The 23,688-nt window shown below is 43.3% G+C and overlaps 2 protein-coding genes and 1 long non-coding RNA gene across 21 annotated transcripts in view; 1 reads left to right on the top strand and 2 right to left on the bottom strand.

Annotated features, from left to right (window-relative positions):
- Window positions 1-2,011: 2,011 nt before the first annotated feature.
- Window positions 2,012-4,190, bottom strand: hoxa1a (homeobox A1a). Its single transcript, XM_004073855.4, has 2 exons — window positions 3,461-4,190; window positions 2,012-3,056 (listed from the first exon to the last, which is right to left on the bottom strand). The coding sequence occupies exons 1-2, from the start codon at window positions 4,062-4,064 to the stop codon at window positions 2,689-2,691; spliced, it is 972 nt and encodes a 323-aa protein (XP_004073903.1). The 5' UTR covers window positions 4,065-4,190; the 3' UTR covers window positions 2,012-2,688.
- A 3,534-nt stretch (window positions 4,191-7,724) lies between these two features.
- hoxa3a (homeobox A3a) overlaps window positions 7,725-23,688 on the bottom strand; it is a 32,437-nt gene continuing 16,473 nt past the window's right edge. For 3 of the 19 annotated variants that reach the window (XM_078954914.1, XM_011480869.4, XM_020707128.2), the window contains 3 exons: window positions 20,467-20,527; window positions 16,459-17,032; window positions 12,675-14,374 (listed from right to left, as the gene is read on the bottom strand). In XM_078954914.1, the coding sequence (XP_078811040.1) occupies window positions 13,581-14,374; window positions 16,459-16,915 (1,251 nt within the window). In that variant the 5' untranslated portion in view covers window positions 16,916-17,032; window positions 20,467-20,527 and the 3' untranslated portion in view covers window positions 12,675-13,580. Of the gene's footprint in view, window positions 8,759-9,310; window positions 9,577-12,674; window positions 14,375-16,458; window positions 20,343-20,466; window positions 20,569-21,008; window positions 22,104-22,537; window positions 22,793-23,688 lie in introns of those variants that run through there. The other 16 variants (XM_023959823.2, XM_011480874.4, XM_078954918.1 and 13 more) reach the window with 13 other exon arrangements.
- LOC105355068 (uncharacterized) lies at window positions 11,097-12,794 on the top strand. Its single transcript, XR_909580.2, has 2 exons — window positions 11,097-11,244; window positions 12,248-12,794. It is a non-coding gene; the product is annotated as an uncharacterized LOC105355068 (long non-coding RNA).

Genomic DNA, 23,688 nt, shown 5'->3' with positions numbered 1-23,688 from the left:
TATTTCTGTTATTTTAATAGTTTTTGATTCAGTTGAAATTTTGAGCATAAAATGTAATTAATTTAATTTGCTCGAGGTGTTACTATTTCCTACAGTTTCAAATTTGGATTTATGAGGTCCATCAATATTCATAGAAACTTTACTTATATGATTACATTTAACTAATTCCTATATTTTTCTATGCACTGGTCATGCAGGGATTGAGTTACTTTTAAAGCAATAGAAAATTCTAAATCTGTGCTTTGGCACTTGGCATTCCTTGAAGTCAGAAAGATAAGCAGTCATTCTTCTTATGGCACAGCTTTACCATTCTGAGTCTAGCATCTGTCTTCACTCATGGGTTTATCTCAGCATTTTAATGGGAACCATCCAGACTTTGGAGATCAGAACCTTTACAGTCTACTCTTTCTTTCTTCTATTTGTAACATTTCAGTGCATTTCTGACAGTGTTAGAAAAAGCTACAGTCTGACTCACTGCACAGTTATTTACTCTCTGTGTTCTGTAAACTGTACTTTTCATTAAGGCTGATGTGACAACAAACTGAAACCATGACCGAGGGTTGACCCCTGCACTTTCTTTGCATGATGAGCTGAGTTTTACATTTTTAAAAAACGCAGATACATTTGTTTAAAATGTATTTTTTAATTGAATAATTAACTATAAAGGAGGCTTGTCATTCAATAGGCCTTAAGAGCAAAACAAATAAAATGAGTCACTGGTTAAAGTTTAAAATAAAGAAATTAAGAAAAGAGGATGTTGTCTTCATCGGATCGTCTTTTTAATCATAATCTTTTTTTAACCGTAACAATTTTTGTTGGCAGTTTAAAACAAAAATGTTTTTGATTGTTTTGTTTTTTTCCACACTCATCTGATATAAAACGTTGTTCCCGTAAATTATAATTGTTTATTTTAAGGTTAATATTTTTAAAAAATGTTATTTGTGTCTTTTTCATCCTTTTCTTCCTGATCATCATTTTTCTTTCCAATGATCTCTCTTGAAAGACTTTATATCTTTTCTAAAACAGTTTTAATCTTTTAAGAGACAACCGATTTGTTGGCGCCCGCAGCTGAACTGACAGGCGTTTTTTATATTTATTTATTTATTTGCTTTAATAAAAAGAAATAAAAATAGAAATCTTATTTTAAACCTGAGAGAACAAGCTTTGGCTTCAAATAAGTGATTAGAAATAAACAAAACCAACAATTTCAGATAAATGTTCTGTAACTTACTCTTGTCTTGCAGCGTGCTGCAGAACAGGACTGAGCGACCCGCTCTGCAGCCTCAGTGGGTGTCCGCAGTTCAAATGCTGCAGCTCCTGCAGGTGGATCCAAGGTGAGGCTGAATGTGGCACATTAATCAAGGCTCTTTCGTCGTTTCTTTGCCCTTTTATGGTGGGGTGGAATCGCACTCTGCACACCAGGAGTTTAAAAAAAAAGTCATCCGGAAACTCCAACCATGTTCCCACAGTGCTACGTTTTTGTTGTTGCTATTTTTTCCACTATTTTGCCGCCCAATATCTGAGGTAAATTGTTTCTTTGGACGTTGTTCTGTGAACACTCCGTTTGTGACATCCCGTGCTGAAAGTTATCATAGTTCATCTTGTCGTTTAGGGGAAATCGTGGCACTTTTGTTGAACTTGTGGAGTTGTTGAAGACGAGAGTGGTGGGGCTCCCACCCTTGTCAGTGGCATAACCTGGATGTTTCAATCAATAGAGTTTCTTTTTGTCCCCTCAATATAAGCCGAGAGCTCGATAAGGTTGTCATCACAAATGTCGCTGCTGACACTCGCACTCTCATCTTCCCCGCGGATAAACATGCCTTTATTATGCCAATACCTTTGACCCTTGGGATGGCCGCGCGCACAGCCGCATTCATTGTCAGGCTTGATGCGTAAAACCGACACGTAAAGTTTGTGCGTTTTTCTGCAGACATCTTGTGGGTATTGTGCATAAATTCTAACCCAACATCCCAATACATGTTCCCCCAAAGACGTGACAAGAAAGAAAACATTCAGAGCGAGACGGACTTTAATGCACACGATTGACCCGTAAACGTCTCTCTGGACAAAACAGTTTGCATGTGCATCGCGGGATTGAATATATACAAAGCCTGAAACACTAAAGCTTTGAACGGCCTGTTCCGCAACTGATAAAACTCAGCGCCACTGCAGTCATGACACGTGAAGGCAGCTTGCAAATCTCACAATACATTCAAACAGTCGACACACAGACACCTGAAACAGATAAATAACAGGGGAACCATAACAGTTCACTCACTAAACATTCAAAAACGAGGTATTCTCGTTGATTGTGTGTTGCCTTGGTGATGGCACAGTGCGTTCACACGTGTGATCGGAATGCACAGCTTGGGCACCTTTGAGGTATTCATTTGTCAGCAGATTTTTGATTATAGCAGCAATTGGCAGGTAGAAGTGACACCATCTAACAAAGTTTGGCAAATTTCGAGCCAAATTTAACGCAATGGGGCTTGTTTGGACAGCAGCGCCTTTGTTTTTACAGATACATAATACAATATATAACAGTTCTTGACTCCAGAAATCACAATTGTCCAGGATCCCTAGTGTTTTCCAATTTATGGATGTCTACACAACAAAAACTTCAATACAAGTAAACTTAGGTAAATACAGAACGCTGTGGCCCAGAGAGGAAAGGAGGGCAGTTGGTCCTCAGTTTGAATTGTAGGCATCCGCTCCTGTGGAAGACACCGTGGATGAGGAGGGGGAGGGGGTGGAGGGAGCCGAGATTGACTTCTCAGACGCAGCATCGTTTGTTTTTTCTCCCTGGTCTGAGGTAGAAACTTTAGCTGGCATGAGTCCTTCTTTTTCGCGCTTCTTTTGCTTCATTCTCCGGTTCTGGAACCAAATTTTCACCTGAGTCTCATTCAGCTGCAGCGCAGCTGCGATTTCAACACGGCGAGCCCGAGTCAGGTACTTGTTGAAGTGGAACTCCTTCTCCAGCTCTGTCAGCTGCTTGGTGGTGAAGTTGGTTCGAACAGTGTTCGGCTGACCAGAATATCCATATTCACCAGACCTCCCTGTGGGCAATAAATTCTTCACTTTAAAAACAGACTGGTTGGTTTTCTGTCATCAAACAGAACGTAAACTCTGGAACAATGTCGTCATAACTTCACTTTTACGCAGCGTCTGATAACTTTTACGCATCGATCAGTAGTTATCCTCTTATATTTAATATAACAAATATACAAGTTTTATTATATACTTTAGAGCACATTATTTTCTGAGAATGTAAAGATGTAAACTTTTTCCAGAAGCAAACATTTTAGCTATTAATCTTTCATTAATCTCGTTTACACATTAGTGCGTCCAGTGAAGAAGCATGTTGTAGGCGCCCTTCAGCTCAAAGCTCGGATCATTTAACCCGCTTGTTTTAGACACTACGTATACGTCCATGCACACACAAAAACAAGATAGCACACACCTGTTTTTGGTGGATTCCTCTTAACTTTCATCCAGTCGAAAGTTTGCGCGGCCACTGCTCCCTCGGACAGAGGGGAACAACAAGCTTCCAGGTGTCCGGCGTGCAGAGGGGACAGGGGGTTCGAGGCAACAGGATACGCGGCTGTCTGCTCATGCCCGCCGCCATAGGCAACGTGGGTATACTGCAATTGACCCAGGGGGGCGGCACTGTAACCATGACGATGCTGAGGGACCACGGATGAGGATATGTTACCTGCATACATGAGTGGGCCACACTGAGGAAATGCAGCTGAGTCTACTTCCTGGTTGAGAGTATAATGGTTGTAAGAGGCGCAGAAACTTTGGGGTCCATAGTTGGAGTTGCAGGCCGGATGGGCCCCGCAAGAGAGACCAAGCGAGCCCGCAGTAGACTGGTATGACCCCGAATGAAGAGAGATGCTGTCGGGAGACGTCCTGTTTGACATGAAGTGCTCATCCGCCCCGCAGTTGTTGACAGCAGCCCCGCAGGACTGAAAACTTGTAATCCCGTGGTCCGAGTGGAAGGTTCTGACCGAACACGACCCACTTTCTCCGCTCATCACCGAATAGTCTAAAAAGCTGCTCATTGTAGCATTGTTGTGCCCTGACCGAGGGACTGTCTTCTTTGCAGACACCCCTCTGCTGTCTTGCCGCTCCCCACTCTCACCCTAAGTGATCCTGCCAACTTGTACCTTAACTCAGTTCTTATCAGTAAGGGAAGGAGGGCGCGTGGGGTGATATCAATGAACGGGTGCTGTCACGTGGGCCAGGGTCAGCCAGTAAGGTACTTGTCCTCGTCCACTTAGCCGGTGACAGATTGGTGTTTGAGGGGCTATTTAAATTCCAAGCGCTCGTCGATCAAGGTGACGCGCGCCGCCACTAATGTATGGGCCAAGCAAACAATGAGCTGGGAGTCAGACGGCGGTGGACAGCTCCGGGGTCGCAGGAGGAGCGGGACGCTGCAGACATGCTGTACCGTAACCCCCGCTGCCCGCTCTCCCACAGGGAGAGATTAGCGAGTCACCCTCCGCAGCCTGACATGACGACGGCCCAACACTTTGACCCCAGGTACGGTATTTTTGGAACACAGAGAGATCATTGTCTGCATGCGTGTGTGTTGGAGCGCGTGCACGTTCGTGCCCTCCACGCTTTATAGGCGCGATATCATATAGCCTATAACCGTGTCACCCTCCCTGTAGATGGATGGATGGCTCAGAGTGCGTGTGCCACTGCCATAGGCTATCTGTGGGCTATTAATGTCCCATTCTAATGCGAAATGTTTCACGCTTGAACATTAAGGGATTTTCTCTGCAAATATTGTCACAGTGCGACAGTGAGGGAGAGGCAAGAGGGGTTCCGACTTTCTTCCACTGACAGAAGCCTTCTTGGGCTTTGCATTTTCTGTGCATCTGTTTTAGCATGCACAAGAAAGTGACGTGGCGCTGCACATCTGTTTTGAGCGTGTCACTTCACAGCATGTGGCAGTGAAAAACGACAACCCCGGCCTGAACTTTTTACCCCGACACATCCCGGCTCGCCCCTTGTGGTGACGCAGTAAAATGACGCGCAAAAAAGCAGAATGCGTACAAATAAATAAATGTCAAGAATGATGAAACGGCAAAGACAACACAGGGCTTCAGATTGAGTTGTTATTAGTGTGTTTCTTTCTCCCGTGGTCGCGGGGTCGTCCATTTGCCTGCAATCCTCTGCGTGTTTTCATTATGCATAAATGGTGATCAAATAAAATAACAGGATGAGGTCTGTCCTGGCGCTCCTGATTACACTGCTTCGCGTAAAGCTCGTGGAGATATTAATGGCACCAAAAAGTAATGGGGAAATCTATGAGTGTGAAGAGAAGAGGTCTGGGGGGGGGGGGGGGGGGGGGGGCTACTTAGGGCAGTGGTGGCAGATCCCCAACCTCTCGAAAAGGAAGGAGAAGAAAAGGGAGGGAGGCAAAAGAGGGGAGTCACTTGGAAGAACGAGCGCCCCTACAGGCTATAGGAGGTCAAGCAGACTTGATGTTTATTAACATTTCATGGTCAGTAGTTTTCTATAGATACAGACTTCTAAGATGATTCTGAGTTTAATTGAAGTTTTTAGTTTATGCAACCTTATACGTTTTCCCAATGTGTGAGGGCAAAACTTAAAAAATCCCTTTCTGCATAAAACTACTTGCAGTTTTCCCACTTTTTAGACTTTTAAAGTTTTGTTTTAAGATTAACTTTGTTGAAAACTGTAACAACGGTTTGGAGACTTATTTTCTCCAAACTGCTACCCTGACCAGACCATAACCAGACCAGTATCACGGTGCCACATGTTGCTGGTCTGTTAAATGAAGTTGAATTACAACATGGTGATTTTTGTCTCTGAAATAATTCAGAGTTAATAGAAACAACATTTTCTTTTTTCAAGTTTCCAAGAGATACATAAAGTGAGTTTGGTTTGTAGGGAAATAAACTTGCTGCAAAAACAGATCCCTTAGAAAATAAGTGAAAAGTCTTAAAATTTAAAAATTTTTCTTTTAATAAGCAAAGAAATCTGCCATTGAGGTAAGAAAAACTGTCTTAATTAATAACTTTCAACAAAACAGGAAAATTGTTTTTGAAATGAGGACCTTTGAACTTTCTGAAGATTCAGTTTTTTGCAGTGCAGAAGAACTTGCTAACAAAAAAGGGGGGGCGCATTGTGGGTCAGTTCCCCACACCCACCCACCCCTCCCTCCCTTCTCTCAGTTTTCCCAGCTGCCTCTGCAGTGAGTGGGCGCATAGGACCATGCCTTGCCTGCATGTGTAAAAGCGCTTCTCCGGGCTTCAAGGCTTTTCTTGGGTCTTTGTTTGAAGTCAGGCGCACAGAAAAGGCGCGCTGTCTCGGAATGAATTGGTTATGTTGGCCCCGTGGTTAGTCAGGGACCAGGACAGCAGGCTCCCTGCCCACGCTTTTACCCTCCACACAACAACACCAACTTTCCCAACATTCAGACCAGTCAATGAGTTGCTTATGGGTTCCAGATTATTCAATAAAAGTTCGAGCTGGCTTCCACGCATGCAGATGTGTCTCTGGATCGATCCATGTCGACATTCATCGCAACTGGTGGCAGCTTTTGCTGTTTTCACACTCGCAGTGTCGAGTTGTGCTAACCTCCTGAGTAAACTCCACACCTCCTCAAAACTGATTCCCATAAATCCAATCAAGAGCATAATAATGCAGAAGGAATATTCCTAATCCCCTTGCTTGTTTGAAGTGAGGGATTTTACGTGCAGCTGCAGCAATATTTAATGATGTCGTAAAGTCCCCTCTAAACTGACCTTCAGTGTAAAATAAACTTTGATTGTTATTTGCTCTCCAGGCATTAACCAGCCCAATTCACTTAAAACACGTAAATCTTATGTAATCCATGCGGACTTTTAAGTTTGGCCTACTTTTGAACGTAATTTACGCAGAGGTTTGAGCCTCCGAGCTGCTGCTGCTGCTGCTCCTTTCGCCCGGTTAGTCGTGTTTAAACAAACTGTAAAAATGAATTATTACCAAAACTCAAGCAGACACTCAGCCCCCTTTTTAGATCAGGAATTGGGGAGTCCCGTATGAGAACGCAAGACGGGTTTTATTTGTGCACATTACGCCACAATTGGCCTCCTTAATGTCCGTCTCATTCATGCCACGGAGTGATTTATGAGCTCCTGAAGGCAAACATGGCTCGGGTATTTGCCTGCAACGATGTTAAGAGCCCTGCTCTCAACCGTGCTGGAATATTTGCCTTTCCGCCTCTTCAGAGAGTTTAAACTTTCAGGTGAAATTAGAAATAATCTTTTAGTGTGCAGCATAAAATAGTCCGCATGTGCTGAAAACCCAACGCTTCATTAAAGTAATTTATAAGATTAAACAAATTTGAAAATAAAAAATAACAAAATAAAATAAACATTTTGAGTATATTTATATTTGTGCAAATGTGGGGAAAGTAATTTTTTAAGATATCCTTTAAAGCTAAACTTATTTTTTTTAATTTTGTAATCTCTGCAGCAAAAACAGCAATTTAGTGGTGTGCGGATCTGTATTATATTAATATTCAAATGCGTGTTACCCTAAACATTTCAATGCAAACAAGACAATTTATATGCATAGCCAACCTGTTGTTAATTTGCATATTTATTCCTTTACTCCTCTTTTTAAATTTTGCGCATTTTCTATTAAATATATAATTATTAAAACAACAAAAGTGGGGGGAAAGAAACACAAAAAACTGAAAAAGATTGTAGCAAGTTATTTGTATTCTAACAAAAATATCCAAGACATTGGAAGCTATACAAAAATAAAAATGACCAAGTTCCATAGGTCTCATAATGTGTAAATATTCACACACACTCAGCCACAATCTCTTCTTCTACAGATCAAGTTGTTATAGTTACAAGCCACTTAGCGAATGTCAGTTTTAGTGATTTCATTTCATCCTTACCTTCAAACCGAATACAACAGAATACATGTGCCGAATGTACAAACAACACCAGATTTAATGTCGTCGTAGCCTGATATCGCAAAAAAAAAAGGAAAAAAAAGAAGAAAGGTGATTTTAGTTAGTAGTTTAGATGCTGTAGGTCTATTGTGGTTAGGGACTCCGAGAAAAAATAGAAAGTGTCCGCAGAAATGTCCACGGGGCTGTCCAGAGACTCCGACAAGCTCGGCGAGGCTGTATCTGAGAGCTGAAGGCAGGAATCCGAGGAGAAAGGTTGAAAATCGTGTAAAGAAACATCCAGAGCAGGGGGACTGTCGCCATTGTCCGGGCCAGATGCCGAGCCGGGGCCCATTGTTGTCATGCAGCCCGGAACAGTGGGTGATGGATTGGGGAAATGTTTCAGATTTTTGTCATTGCTGTTGAGCGGCGCAGCTGCAAAGCTCACGGAGTCTCCATTGTGGAGCTGCTGTGTGTTGTTCTGAAAGGAGCAGGTATCTCTCTCCAGCAGGGCCCCGCTCTGCTCGTGGAGGGGCCTCTCCTCCTCTTCGTCGCTCTGGATGCCATCTTCGGCGCCCGGCTCCTTGGAGTCCCCATTGTGGTTCTCTTTGCTCTGGGTTTGTCGCTTGTGCTTCATGCGCCGGTTCTGGAACCACACCTTGACCTGCCTTTCGGTCAGGTCCAACAGGGCCGCTATTTCCACCCTCCTCGGCCGGCACAGATACTTGTTGAAGTGGAACTCCTTCTCCAGTTCCAGTAGCTGTGTGTTGGTGTAGGCAGTTCTCAGCCGGCGGGAGCCCCCTCCTCCCCCACCGCTCTCCACGATCTCAGGCGAGCCTGGAAAAGACGCAGCCCGGTAGCAGGAGATCAAAACGCAAGGCACAACAATTACATAACCCTACTGATCGTAAATCTGGCATTATGGCTGTCACGGTCCATATGAGCTGAACTCTCAACAAGCTCCAGTAAAATGGCCGCTGGTGCAAAACGAAGCGTCCAGTTTGTCCAAGAAAAATAAAAAATAAAAATAAGAAACCTCACAAAGATGCAGATCGGATTGTTTTACGCACAAGAAGCTGTAGTGCACCATAAAACAATGAGGTCCTTGCTGCTGTAGAAGTCTAATGAATGCTCCAGCTGCCCTCTACGGCAAAGCCACTCCATCACTCTTCATTACTGTCACGCATCAAAACTCCACTCGCCTTGCGGAATAAATCATCTCAGATCGCCAAACTTTATCCAAACTTTTTTTTTTTTAAAAACGCAGCTCTTTCTTTCATATCCACTAATAGTGGTTTCTTTTATTACCTAGGTGGGCCTCATAATGGCTCCACCACACAGCAACAGATAGTAAATACAAATGTCTGCGCGCACTTTTGAGTCACTCACCTTTCGGAGAGAAGCACACAGGTCCGTTGGAGATGGTGGTTGTAGTTGTGGAGGTCGGCAGGTGGTTCTTCTTGGAGGCTTTCTTCTCCCGCATCCACGGGTATTCCGGGGGCAGGGAGGCAGTGGGCAGCTGGCTGCATCCGTCGGGGCTGTGTCGAGGCCGGCCATGCCGCGGATGGCTGCCCGGATTCAGGCTGGGGATGGTCTGCTCGAAGGGAGGAGGAATCAGTGTCGGGCGTGAAAGCGTCGAGCTCTTGATTGATGAACTTTGAAATGAATCAGCGACAGGGGGGAAAGATGTCAGGCACTCAGCAAGCGACGGCTGACTATTGATAAAACCGCTCTCTCGCTCGAATTCGTAATTCATCTCCGCTCCCTGAGAGCCGAGGAAAGTTTGCGCGTATCTATATAAACGTTGCGGCTCAGTGAAGACGAGAAAGAAAAAAAAAACATAAAAAAAGAAAATCTCCTGCGGGTTTTATCTATTTCACTGATTACGGCCGTGTGGGGACCGAGCTACCATTAAACTATTGAATTCATGGAGACAAGGTTGAAATTGGACCGAATTGCCTGTCACATGATTACTTCTGCCCAATGACAATTTGGGGTTTAATCAAAAGAAGCTACTGTCTGCCTGATTGATCCAAAAACTCTGGTGAATATCGCCTCTCTCAGCTGGGGCACGACTGCTTTTATTTACATCTCTGTCCGCGCAGTTTATCCTCCTCCCGAGCCTCCAGTCCAGCTAAGCTACAAAATGTGTTTTTTTTTTTAGAATGGCCGCCGCTCACTATTACAAGGAAGGAGCTCTGGCTGGGGTGCGCAGATTCGCGCACTCCTCTTTCTCGTATTGTTTGAGGATGTCAGTCGAGAACGCCCCCACCACACAGACACACACAGACACACACACACATTTCACACCAGTAGCACTTCAGTTTTGGAAAGGTGAAACTTTAAAAAGTGATATTCTGGGTTGTTCAGTTAGGCGCACGAGCGTAAATGTGACAACTGTGGGGCAAAGTGGGACTTGTTCACAACGATGATAAAAAAAATAATAATAATAAATCAATCTATAAATTTAACACTGACAGTCACGTCACATTCGAATCATGCCACAAGAGAAGGTTTTGCGCAGACACGTGTGCACACACAAATAGCACTGCCTAACTGCAGAGACATGACACAACATAAGGCACATTTTCCTTTATTCCACATGAGGTCGATTTTATGCGCAAGCCAGGCGCGCCCACGTGCGTGCACAAACTCGTAAACCCCTGGATTAAACGTTGCAGTTCCTTTTCTCACTGATTGCAAATGGTCACATTGCTGTGCTGTTATGTGCCAAACCGCATGACCAGTTCAGTGCTTGTTCGCGGGCAACACAGTTAAAAAAGGCTTACCACTCAATTTCTATTGTCACATCTAACTGGAATTTTAGTGAAGCGAATGTGAGCACAGTTACACTAGCAGCATATTATGGAATAGCTCATCCTCACCGCACCAGGTTTCATGCCTTTTTTCCAGAATAATCTGTAAAAAAAAAGCCAGATTCTGGATGTTTTTTCCCTTTAGACTGCACATACTCTTTTATTAAAAAAGAAGGCATATAGTATGGTTTGCTGTGGAACAGAGGAAAGAAGAGAAGTGGAAGGCCTCTCTGAGTTTGTTGCTTATATACCAAACAAAGAGTCCTGGAAGCCTGTGCGCGATCAATCTTACTCGCCAAAAGGTCTGACAGCTCGGTGCCCTCGCAACACATTTAAGGCTTCTAACTCTCCCTCGGATCAAATGCAGCCAGGAAGCGCCGAGAAACACTGGCTTCTCAGATTAGAAGCAGTTCTAGCTTGCAGTTATAGTCTAGATGTCGCTTGAGGGATTTTTTAGAAGACAAACCCAGCCACATAAGATTGGAACATTTTCTCCCTGACAGGGCGGTGAGTATGGGGCAAAGCAGGCTATCCCACCTGGCTTTTCAAATTTGTATTGAAAATTTACACAAGGAGGTATTTTTTAAAGAAGACATGCATGTTTTAAAGGAACCAAACTGAGCACTGAAGGACGCTGAGACGGACTTTGGAATTACGCACGGGCTTTGTGTCCAAGGATAGGAGTGGGTGGCGGCATTCAGTGGATTTCAGCCTGTTCTGCAAACTTGTCTTTTTTTTCCCTGCAGGATTGATTAAGTCCCATTTTCCCACGGATTCAAATTCAACTAGAGGAATTTAAATATTCTTTTAAAGTGAAACCCCCAATTCTACCTGTGCATTTGAAATATATAGGTCAAATCATTGTCTCCAAATACTGGTGCGCCTGTGCTGGATACCGAAATATGAACCACTGCAGATTTTTCCCCTCCTCTGACACACCACGTTTCAATTGTTCTAGGTTTCCCTGCTAACCATATGTCAGGACTGGAAATGCACATGGCTAGATATCAATCATGTTGTGGCGAAAATCACGCGGGTGAAATTTGTGTGAACCTTTTACAATTAATAAATGGTTTTTAGGCATTATTTTAGCTCAGAAAAGAGAATGGCTTTTTCATTTTTAAACATTTTTCTTTGAATCCAGCACTTTAACTGGAAGACTATCTTAAAAAAATCAAATGTTAGAAAATTACACCAACGATAATAACAAAAACAAGACAATTTTATGGTAAATTTGACATTTTTTTTTATCATTGTGATATTTTAACAAACAAAATGAGTCATCTTAAAAATGTGTGTAGATTGTTGTTGTCCATCTGCTTGGCAAAGGCTTGGCTTCTTTGTGTAGAACTGTCAATCGCAAGTGTGCAAAAAAAAAAAAAAATCCACAAACGAGCTCCTGTATTACTCCAGTATTGAAGCTTTGCCTCTAGACTACATTTGACTGACTGAACATATCAGTGAATTATTTTTACAACGATTTCTCATTTAGCTCGTTGTCTCTTTGCAGAACCTTCACGAGAGCCCGGGTGACATTTTTATTATTATTGATGTCCCCACGCAGATGAGAGGAGGTGAGAGGGCCACCCTCGAGTTCTCCTTTCGTCGAAATGAAAGGGTTGTGGGAATAAAGACAAAATAAATAAATAAATAAAAGGAGTGCGTAATCATTTTTTTTTTCTGAAATTTGTGAATGTGCTACTATTTGGGATATTTTGATTTGGCAAAATGTTTTTTTCTCTTTAGAATAAACGTTGTTTTTCTGTAATATTTTGTAGCTTTTTTTTTACCTCCAGTAATTTAAGGATGCATTTTTAATAACATTGTTATTACCTGAATAATGCTGAACTGTATTTGTCTATTTTTTAAACCAATTTTGCCTTTTTGTTATTCGTACTCATGACAGAAAAATTACAAATTAAAACTAAAAGATGTAATTTCATTTAATTCATTTATTTTATTTATTTCTTCGGACTGGAGCAGCATGGAATGTTTGACATCGAAAAAGATGGTTTGTGTTTTCTTTAATATTAAAAAATAAAAACGTTTAAAAACTACCTTAATGTTTCCTTCTTTGCAACTGATTTGCATGAAAAGCTGAAATTACATTCGCCAGAGAAAATAAAAACCTCCTCGTAGCAGAGAAACAGAAACAGAAATACGGTTGACTGCTGCTTCCTCTGCGTTTTCGGGCTAAAAAGGATCGAGCTCTTTGCACCAACCTTCTCCCCTCACACAACTGGGAGATGGGCTGAAATAATACTAAAAAAAACCGAGTCTTTAGTCATTTTATCTTTTAAGCCGAACAAAATAAATAACATTTGGAACAGAACAAAAACATAATCAAGGGGGTGGGCTGCGTGTAAGCCAAAAAACCCTTGTTTTTGAATTTCCCTCACAATCACAGCTCGTGGTTCTTGAGGTTTTTAACACAAAAGTGCAACAAAATGCAACAAAACACAATTCTTCAACTGCGGATAAATAAAAACGGACACCTTCACATTGAAATTCAAAAATACCCTGTTTGAGCTTCGATGTTTAAAACAAGTCTTCAAAATAAAAGATTAAATAGGCCTTTGCATAGGCTATGCAGTATGCACCCCCTCCCTCCCGTTCTAGACACTCTAGATCAACGTCTTTGTGAGACAATGACACAAGCAAATAGAGGAAAATTCAAGCAAGTCGTGATTATTTATCCTACGCTACTTCACACATCAAACTATAGATGAACATAAACAAAGGCAGGAGAGAAGGTGGGAGCCTTGAGGAGGCGCAGAAACAAAGCAGGGATATGCCTGGAGGTGGATGGAACAATGGGCGGAGTGATCCAGGCTGCGCCACTGCTACAGATGCGTCAGTTTGGGCGCTTCCTGGATTCTTCCCTGAGAGTAGTGCGGCGTCAGGTCTGTGTAAGTCGGTGTGGGATCACACACTCCGTGATGCTGACTGTTACCCATTGTGATTGCTCCATTGTACTCCATGTTTGCGGACGGTGGATGTGAGAGATGGGTGAGACCGAAAACAGACGCCCCTGAGCTGGGCATCGAATCGATGTAACCTCCGCCAACATAAACGGGGCTGCCTTGCATGTGCGTCCCATAGCTGCCACTGCCTTGGAGAGGATGTGCGTCATACTCGGGCGTGGCCGAATCTGTCCCGGGGTATCTCTTCTGAGAGGGTGGGCAGTTGTTCAGGGAGTTGTTCAAAGGCGGTGGATATGACGTTGGCATGGCGTACGCATTTTGGTGAGGTTTACTGTAAGAAGTTGGCGACTGGGACTCGTATGGTACACTGTTTACAAGAGAATGCATAGAGTTGAGGTATCCGCCTCCACCACCGCCTCCACCAGAAGCCGGGCCCACCGGACTTCGTGGGGACTGTCCACCCGGAGAAGACATCATTCCGACACCTTTCTGATCCTTTTTGTATTTCATCCTGCGGTTCTGAAACCAGATTTTGATCTGTCTCTCTGTGAGGTTGAGCAAATTGGCCATCTCCACCCTGCGGGGTCTGCAGAGGTACCGGTTGAAGTGGAACTCCTTCTCAAGCTCCACGAGCTGAGCGCTGGTGTAAGCTGTCCGGGCCCTCTTTGATGCTGCCGACCCCGGAGGACTCTTGTCTCCGGGGCAACTCTCCACTGTTGGGGAGAAGGAGAGGAGGGTGTCACTCATTAATTCATTGCAGGGGTACAGAGACAGCAATGAGAGTGAGAGCTGAATCATGTGACAACAACTGATAACCAAACTTCACTCTATAGGATGGCGATAAACAGTCCCCGAGATAAATATGCCCATAATACCATATTTGTTTAAAAATCATCAACTCACACTCCTCCTCATTTTCTCTTTCAACATGACATCCACACATTTCTTCGTTTTGAAAAATCTCCTTCCAACACAGAGGTTATCACCAGGGCTCCATAAAACATTTAACAGCACTGCGCCTGTGCGCGCTCAAACGCCAGAAGTGTAACTGAAGAATACCAGATCGATATCTGATAAAGAACCAAGTGACCATAGGTTTCCTGCTTAAACATTTTGACCTTTCTCCTGCCCCGCACGCGCACAGTAGCACGCGCATTTTACCCACACATGACGTAGTGAAACAGCTCTACGTGCCCCCACTGATAAGCTTTAAAGGCTGGAGGCTGCTCTGCAGAATAGCAAAGTCGGTGTACTTACCACTGTGGCAGAGAGCCAACACTTAATAAATCTAACTTCATGTCTCCCAACCCTGAAGAAGGAATGCATGCATGACATAACCTGAATGACGGCGTACAGATGAAAGATATTAACACGTGGGTTAGAAGGATTGTCCATAACATCTTCAAGAGTAATCATTTGCTTTATGCAAAACACTTTTCAGAAAATTATCTCCAGGTAAATAACAGAAAATATAATGTAAAAGTAAGCGCTCTTTTCTTTTCTCTTTCTCTTTATTTATTTGTTTATTTATTTATTTATTGCTTTAAGAAATGCTTAGATCAATAGATTTACAGAATAAATTATCTGCCTCACAATGTAAATGTCAAAAGTAATAGTTTACATAAGCAAATCTTTCTTTATTTTATTCAGACAGATACTTTCCCAGTTACCATTGCAGCATTTGGATCAAGTCTTGAGAAACTGAGTCACCAAATGCGTTCTTCCATAAACGCTAATCTAGTTCAACTTTGAGTGTTGAGAAACTGTCTTATTGTTTTGCATACATTTGCCTTAAAATTAATACTCAAATGTATGCAATCAATGTAAAAGTATGTGTGTATCTGTGCGTAAAATGTGTCTGTTCGGCGTCCAGAATCCGTTCTATGAATTAAAGGTCTTTGGATGACGGGCAAAACTTTACATTTTAGACACTGGCGGGCAATGCCCCCCCCCCCCCCCCCCCCCACACACACACACACACACACGCACAGCACCACCCTCACCAAACACGCGCACACGAACACTTCTCCTCAAAGGAACTAAATCATATGGTTCTGTTTACGCAACGTACTTCAACATTAACGTGTTTCCGTCAAAAACCATCAAATCCACAGAAGGTCATGGGAAACCTTGTAAGGTTTTTGGTAAAGTTTAAGTTTCCCCCCACCCATCCTTTCTCGTCCACACACGCACGCGCAGAGACACACAGACTGACTCAGAGAGAGTTTTCTTCTGATCAAAAGCAGCAAGGCAAACTGAAACAACTGTTGTGTGTGTGTGTGTTTGCTGTCTCTCTGGGAACATTATGTGATCAGTAGAGATGCATGTTTACAGTAGGGACAGGTCAACTTCAGGGCATGGGGACAACACATGGGGGGAGGAATTCCTGTAAAACCGAATTCCTACCGTTTGTATACTGTAACCTTCTTTTGAATGTTACAAGTTAAATGTGAGGTGTTTTTTTCCTCTGCAACATTTAAATGCAACGTTGCAATAGTAGGGCTCACACTGGGTGAATGTCACTAACTCAAATGTGGATCTCCTACAATTGGATGAACTTCCTGAACTTTGGAGCAAAGAGGTGTTTGACACCATAAAAATGTCTGAGTGAAATGAACACCAGCACAGACAAATTAATATTGTGACCTTCCTTGAGGCTTTTTGTTTCTTTTTTTTTTATTTTGTGGTCTGCCCCCCTTCCTCATTGCTTCTTACCTACCCAGCCACCCCCATTCACCCCCTCAGCACTGACTGCAACCATCAAGTCGTAAAATGTCAGCAGCAGCAGCAGTAGTACCTGAACTGGAGCTGCTGGCGGGTTTCTGCTTGGTGTTCTGACGGCACTCCTTCATCCATGGGAAGATCTGTTTGCTGCGCGCGCCTGACGTCGGTGAGGCGTTCTTGGCACCGGGCTGGCTGGACCCGTTGCTTGCGTTTTGGCTGATAGCACCGGGAGACTGTGAGGAAGGGGGTGGGCCCGACACCGGTACCTGATTGTTTTCGGGAATCACCTTGGACTGCGCAGCTTGAATGGATGTGGTCCTGTCGCAGCCCTCCGCCATCTCCCCCGGCTTTTGAAGAGCTACAGAGCCGCCGGGAGTCTGCAGGGAGCAGGCGGGTCGATGGTACTCACTTTCCACATGAGAGGCCCGGGGATATTGAACCTGATTGGCATCATAACTGAAGCCATTTGCGCTTTGATATGGGTAGCCACTGTAAATTGCAGAGCTGTCGTAGTAGGTTGCCTTTTGCATCTCGCCGTTTCCCAATATTTATTTCAGAAACTGACAGGGTCTTGACACCCTTGTAGAATAACATTGGCACCCCGTGGTCACGTGACGCCTCTCCTCCAATGGCTTCCCTGGGTGAACCTGGGGTTACAAGAAGCACTGTGAGGAGGAGAAATGGTGGCGATCCATCTTACTTTTCAATACAGACCTGACACTGGAGACTATGGAGGCAAGATAGGGCCAACAATTCTGCAAACTATTACCGTTTACCTTATGGCTTACACGGGGCCCAAGAACAGACTGCAACCTCACATTACCATCTGTACCCAACAGCATAAAAAAACTTTTTTTAAAGCACTCAAATCATTTGAAAAATAATAATAAAAAAAAGCTAACGAATGTATTTTAAACATCTGAACCGAAAAAGGAATTACAGTCCACCCTTGTGCTGAGCATACTGAGGGCAAAAAACTGCAATGGAAATAGCTTGTTAGCGGGTTACCACACAGGAAAATAATATTTCTGTTACAATGTTATTCTACCAACAGGGCTGTCAACAGTATATCTAATTTCCTCTGCTGCAGGTGAATGCATTCTGTGTGGCCCACAAACGTTTAAACACTAGGTTGTGTTTTGCTTCCAAAAATAAAAAAATAAAATGTTCTTTAGTGATAGTTTTACAGCCGCAAAGCAGAAAGTCTCACCCTTCCTTCGATGGGTTTTTACTGTCTTTCATTGCTGAAAGGTTTAAAACAAGACAAGAGGAGGAAAAAAAGAGAAGAAATTACCAAAGAAAACCAGAAAAACCAGACGGGTGTTTTCGCATTCTCATGACCATGGAGTGAACTTTGTCTTTCAGGCCAAATTTCAACGCTTGCCGACGGTCTCGGTGATGATTGACTGCCAATGGGCCGGGTTTGTAACGAGCGGCGAGACGCGGAATCAGGGCGAACACATAAACCAAATGCGTTAAGGTAATCACTTTGTTTAAAAACCCTAAATTTTTTGTTCATTTTTCGGTAATTATAATGTTACTCTTGACATTATAATAATAATAATGATAGTAATAATAAAATAATAATAATAATAATAGTTTATGTAATTCGTGTTTTTATAATAGTAAGATCTAAATAAAAGCAAAAGTATCCATTTATTAAACTTTTACAATGTACTCAAACGCAACTCACAGCAGCTAAGAGTTAAGTGTTAAAATAAATCTCCAGAATTTAAACTCAGTGATGAGTGATTAATCTTCTTTTAAACAAATATTAATTATTCTATGAATTTGTTACAACTCCACATTTGTTACAACAAAGTACCAGCAAACAGTAAACTAACATAGTAACAGTATTTTTTTTTTCAAGCCACAAAAACTAATGTGCGCTTCTTTCGTATAGCAAGAAGTAAATCAGTCTGGACTGAACGTCCAGTTTTTCCTCAAATTTCCCTCAAATCCCTCAAATTAGTTAACGTTCGGAGGCGGTTCGATCGCTATTTCTGCGCCCATGACGACCAAGAAAAGGATCCCAGAAAGCTTTGGATCTTCCATCTCCTGGCGATTCCTCACGACAGTCATAAATGGCAGAGAAAGAAAGACAAAGGATAGACTGGAGCTGTGAGCGCAGCCCTCTCTGCTACTCGCGAAAGAAGCCTGACTGACCGACTGTGTGTGTGTGAACTCTTCCTGAACCGAGATCTAAGTCATACGGTGATAAATCACTGCGCGACACACAAACTCCACCATTTACAACTGAGGGAGCCTATTTCTGGCCTGCTTACCTTATCCTCTCACGATGAATGCAAAGCACCGTGCAATACTTTCTCATTCAGCGACGAAATCGATCAAAGGCGTAATCCAGAGAAAAGTTTAAAGGCAGGGCTCTCTGGGTGGAGGAACAGTAGTAGACCTCTCCGTGTTTGCCATACCAGACATTAGCAGCCACAACAACAGAAAAAAAGAAAGAAAAAAAGGAAAGAGCCAAGAGAAGCCCTTTTCCTGGTTTCCTTTTCCTTACTCGACGTGGATGGGTAAAGCGAGATTACGAAAGCAGGCGTGAGCAGTCGGGTCAGCGAGATAAGATTTATCTGGCCTGAAGACTGAATGTATCGTCATGCTATGGAGCAGTGGACAGTGCTTCATAGCAATATTAACGTCAGCCAAGGCGATGCTTGACTATGAGATCCTTCACCAGTACCATGCAGACACCAGTGAACTGCCCAGAACCAGAGCGTCACCATAGACAAGAAAAATTATGCAAATGAAGTCGCGCCTTGGAAAGCCAGTACAAATCAAGCGGTTGCCTCTCCTCCTCCCCCAACCAAATGAGGTAGTGCATTTAGAAGAAAAAAATTGAAATAGTATATTCTTACAAATTCTTCACCCCTATGTTGGAAATGTTGTTATTTATTCTTAATCTCAGATAGGAATTGTAGCACCAGGTTTGGAATTCTGACAAGGAAAAAAGGATCTGGGCATGCTGCATTTCCATTTCTATAGGACATAAAGGGCTTCTATTAACGGTTTAATCATTAACCTACTTTTTTTTCTTTTGAAGAATTGACTGTTTTAGCACATACGCAGAATTCACCCGCATTTCTGCGCCTGATATAGCTCTGACGCACAGGAGCGATTGGATAAGAAACGTCTGCAGATCAAAGCGGCGTTCGGGAAAATCCCACCAGGAGCAGCGTGTAATAAATGGGCTGAAGTCCTCTCACCAAAAGGGGAAAAGCGGAGGACACGCAGCGTGCAAGAGTGGAAGAGGAGAGCCGGCAGCATGCGGGGGATCCCTCTGCATGGTAATGTCTTATGCAGCCAGAAAGACAAAAAAACTGAAATAGATTTATGGCTCATTTATCCTCCCTGGGCTGTAAACACGGCCACAGGCCCGAGCGTCCCTGCTGCTCCGGCTACAGGAGAAAAATGTAATGACACAATCAGAAAACACTCGGGCGGCGTGCATGGGAGGTTGAGTGGGAGAAAAATTCTAGAGAATTCTTTTTTTTGTTGTTTTTTTTTTAGCAAACTTTGCTTTTTTATATAAAGAAAACTCCTCACTTTGTTTAATTATTTGCTCCTTTGTTCCAGATTGAAGTGCTGACGCGCTCCTCTTTCTAATTTGCCCCTGAGGAGAAGGTTAAAAGTCAGAGAGCTTCTGTTCATTCACCGCCGTGCGTAAAAAATAGGCTCAGGACGACAGAAAAAAAAGGAAAAATAAAATCCTAAATATTTATGGAGGGAGCAATACGTTTGAAACCGTTCACGCAGCACTCACAAGCTGACAGTTTTCATAGACAGTGGGCTTCTGAAACGAGTGAGGCACCGCTCCAAGAGCTGCGATTCCTCTCGTCACTTTTATAGTGACAAATTACACCACAAAGACAAGTGGAGGAGAAGGAATTATTGCTCTCGGGCTGCTCATATTCCTGCAAACGGAAATGTAGCTACATGTCATAGGCTGTTTCTCCGGCCCTGCGAGCGCTTTGGTGGGCGTTTGTGCTACTTATTTGAAATTGAATAAGGATATCACCATCAAGCATTCATAACACAAATCAATAAAGATATATGGACTTACCGAAGGCAGCTCAGGGTGTTTCCGAGACCGAGAGTTAGCCTGAGTTTACTGGGCTGGATTTCTGCAACAAAGACAGAATATTTTCATTCCTGCTTTCTAGACTTTTCTTTTTTTTTGGATATCGTTTTTTTTTTATATATGTGATATATGATTCACGCATTTTTGGTCCTGAAGTTTAAGATCACAACTTTTTTAATTCAGATATAATGAAAATGTATATGAAGAACGGCAAATCTTTTTAGAAAACCGAGAAGATACGATTTTATTCTTCTGTGCGTAAAATGTCTAAAACAGGCACTAATGCAAATCAAATTTTTTAAGATCTCAAAACACACAAGGGCTAGGATGAATACATTAATATTTAGCATAAATCAAACCAAACCATTTAGATTATGAAACGATATAAACATAATTAATATCCCAGTAGGATAAACGAGTAATTTTGTTTTTTAAAAGAAATAAAAGAAAAGGGGCTTGTTGTTTGTTTGCCGAACGGTGAGCATGTTCACGAACGGATCGAATAGTCATTAGCTCTCGCTCACCATCTCCCCCAAGTCCCTGCGCCCATAAATCAAGCAGAAGCGCCGTGACCTCAGCGCGGCCGCGCGGTCTTGGATGGCACTCCGTCTTCCATTATATCCTCGTTTCCCCGGCGAAGCGACACAACCTCGCCGCTTTCCCCTTGCTTTTCGCGGGACTCCTCTTGATGTATCATTTAGGTGCAGACACAAGTGCGTGTAAAGCGCAATGTGTTTTGTTTTATAGGACAGGTTGAACCTTGGGGCGCCGCCGGCTCTGTTTGGGTGTTTTTTTAGAAGCAGGGAAGTGGCTGCAATATTTACACTACTATCACAGGCCTGTTTATCCAAATGTTCCTAATGTCAGACGGACATTTAAAAGCAGGGAGTGGTGCTTTTTCTTGTAAATCCACTGAAAACAACGATGTGTTTACTGGCGTGTAATGTTTATATAGCGTGAATTCGAGGTTTGTTGCAACATAAAGGTTCTGATAACCTTATCTGCAATGGGACGTGCGTAAAATGCGCGCATATTGTTTAAATCTATTTAGCTTTTTTTATTTTTTAATCCCAAACACACATTTATTTATGAATATTTGCGACGTACGCCATGAACAGAACACGAACCCCCTTTTTACGTAACTAGCCCACGTCTCGTGCAGCAATAACTCACGACAGTAACGAACAATCGGCGGAAATACCTCAAAATAAAATCCATCCTCCCATAGCTTGGGCTCCGACTCTGTCCGCGTGGAAAAACATATCCGTCCCTGACAGCAGTATACATCCACAAACCCAGGTTGTTCTCTTTTGCACTCCTCCTCGCTTTTATTTTTTCTATCTTTTTTCCTTCCCTTGGTGGGCAAACTACAAAGTCGGGTCTCCCCTCACAGAAAGTGGGGGTAACCAGCATATAATCTGCATCGTATGGCCAGACCAGGGCTCCGGTTTTCTTCCCACTGCCATAACATCGCGCAGTATTATGCGCCCTGCTCACGTGACGCAACGTCAACTTAAATCCCTTTTATTTGAGTCCGTGAATCATTAATGGAGGCAGTCATTGCCCCCGAGGAGAAACGGATCAGTTTGTAGGGAGGAGGGGAAAAAAGGGGACTGTGTGACACTGCGATGGATCTGGCAGAGATGCAAGCCTCTCGCTGGGAAGCAGCTTTTCCACGTGCCGCCCTTTCAAAGGAAAACGCTGTTCTGACAGTTTTAGAGCGCAATATATTTGACGCCTGTTAGCGGCTGGAAGACCCAATCCTGCTGAATTACAGCGAAGTTTGAGTGCAGCCCACAGCGAGGCACGGAGTGTTTGCACAGCAGCCTAACAAATCGCAGCGTGTTAAATGTAGAAAGCTGTCCTTACACAACACCATTTAAGGGCGGCATAATCACTACACTGGAAAGCTCATCTCCTTTCTCCTCTCTGGATTTGGCTGCACAAAACTACTCAATGTCGCCCCCCTTCCTCGCTGTAACTCCTGTGCATGAATCTGCCGTTTGGAAAGAAAATATAATCATAAATAAAAATGGAAAGGGAGGACGATTACCTGTCACGCACAAAGAGGGTGTGCGTCTTGATCGGGAGAGGTGTCTGTCAGTCAGCAGAGGGGTAAAAGTCGTGTTCGTGGGAGCAAAAAGTCTGATCAGAGCACGAATCCCCATAAGACCAACAAGAACTCACCTATTAGAGATTGATAGTGGGGTGTTTTTAAGTTTGTCAGAGTCCGTTTCTAAAAATCTAATTTCTGAAAAGGGCCCACGTGTGCCATTGAGAATATTTTGCTTCTTGCACTCCACGCTTTGCCAAAAAGCACTTGCCCGGAAGAGCTTCTCTCCTCCCGGCACCGTTTGGCGCTTGTTTTCCGTCAACACCGAGCAGCGGGCGTGGAAAAATCCCAGCACGACTATTAATCATTCGGGGCGGACAGAGACGGCATCGCTCTTCTGCGTCAGCCTTTGTCCTCCCGAACTCCAACTTGAGTGGCAAACTTTTTAAACGCCAAGAGCAGAGGCAGGCATTCTTGATTCACAATCAACTAAATAGGCTTAAAGTAATCCAGAGGGAGGTTTGGAAAGCTGAAAGGCTTTGGCTTTTTTATTTACCTTTATAGGTTTGAGTCTGTGCCTGTGGGTTTTTGTGCAGATGTGAAGCCGTCAAAAGGATTAGGAGACTCTCTACACGTCTGGAAGATAATCCAGATTGCTTTTCGTCACCGCACCTGAACTCTCCTCTGACCCGCGCAGTTTGAGAGGGTTATCTGCGGTTCAAAATGAAGGGGGGCAGTAATCTCAAAGCATCTGCTGCTCTCTTTCATTTATGCAAACCTATATTTTTTTAAATAAAACTCAAACATGATAAAAGATGTTTTCAATCTCTATTACACCAATGCTTTAGAGTATTTACACAAATCAGAACTCCTTATCAGCATCAGCAAATATAGCTCTGGATCTTGGCCAGACAGCGGTCTGTAGCTTCCCACATTGTTGACACTTGGAGCCCTTTAACAAGCAGGCTTGGGTTTCCAATTCCATTCGAAGATAACGGCTTCTGCGAAGTTTACACCGGCCAACATCAAGGCTAATGCGAAATCCAACGCCTCAAGCAGAGTGGACCTGTCTCTAATTTTTACTAACCTTCACTAGCCAGTGAGGGGAATAAGGCTCTTCAAAGTTCTATAAAGACCTTTTCAATTGTTGA

Source organism: Oryzias latipes, chromosome 11 (genome assembly GCF_053564925.1).
Source record: "Oryzias latipes strain Hd-rR chromosome 11, Olatipes_Hd-rR_3.1".
Classification (NCBI taxonomy): Eukaryota; Metazoa; Chordata; class Actinopteri; order Beloniformes; family Adrianichthyidae; genus Oryzias; species Oryzias latipes.
This window is presented reverse-complemented; position numbering and strand designations above follow the sequence as displayed.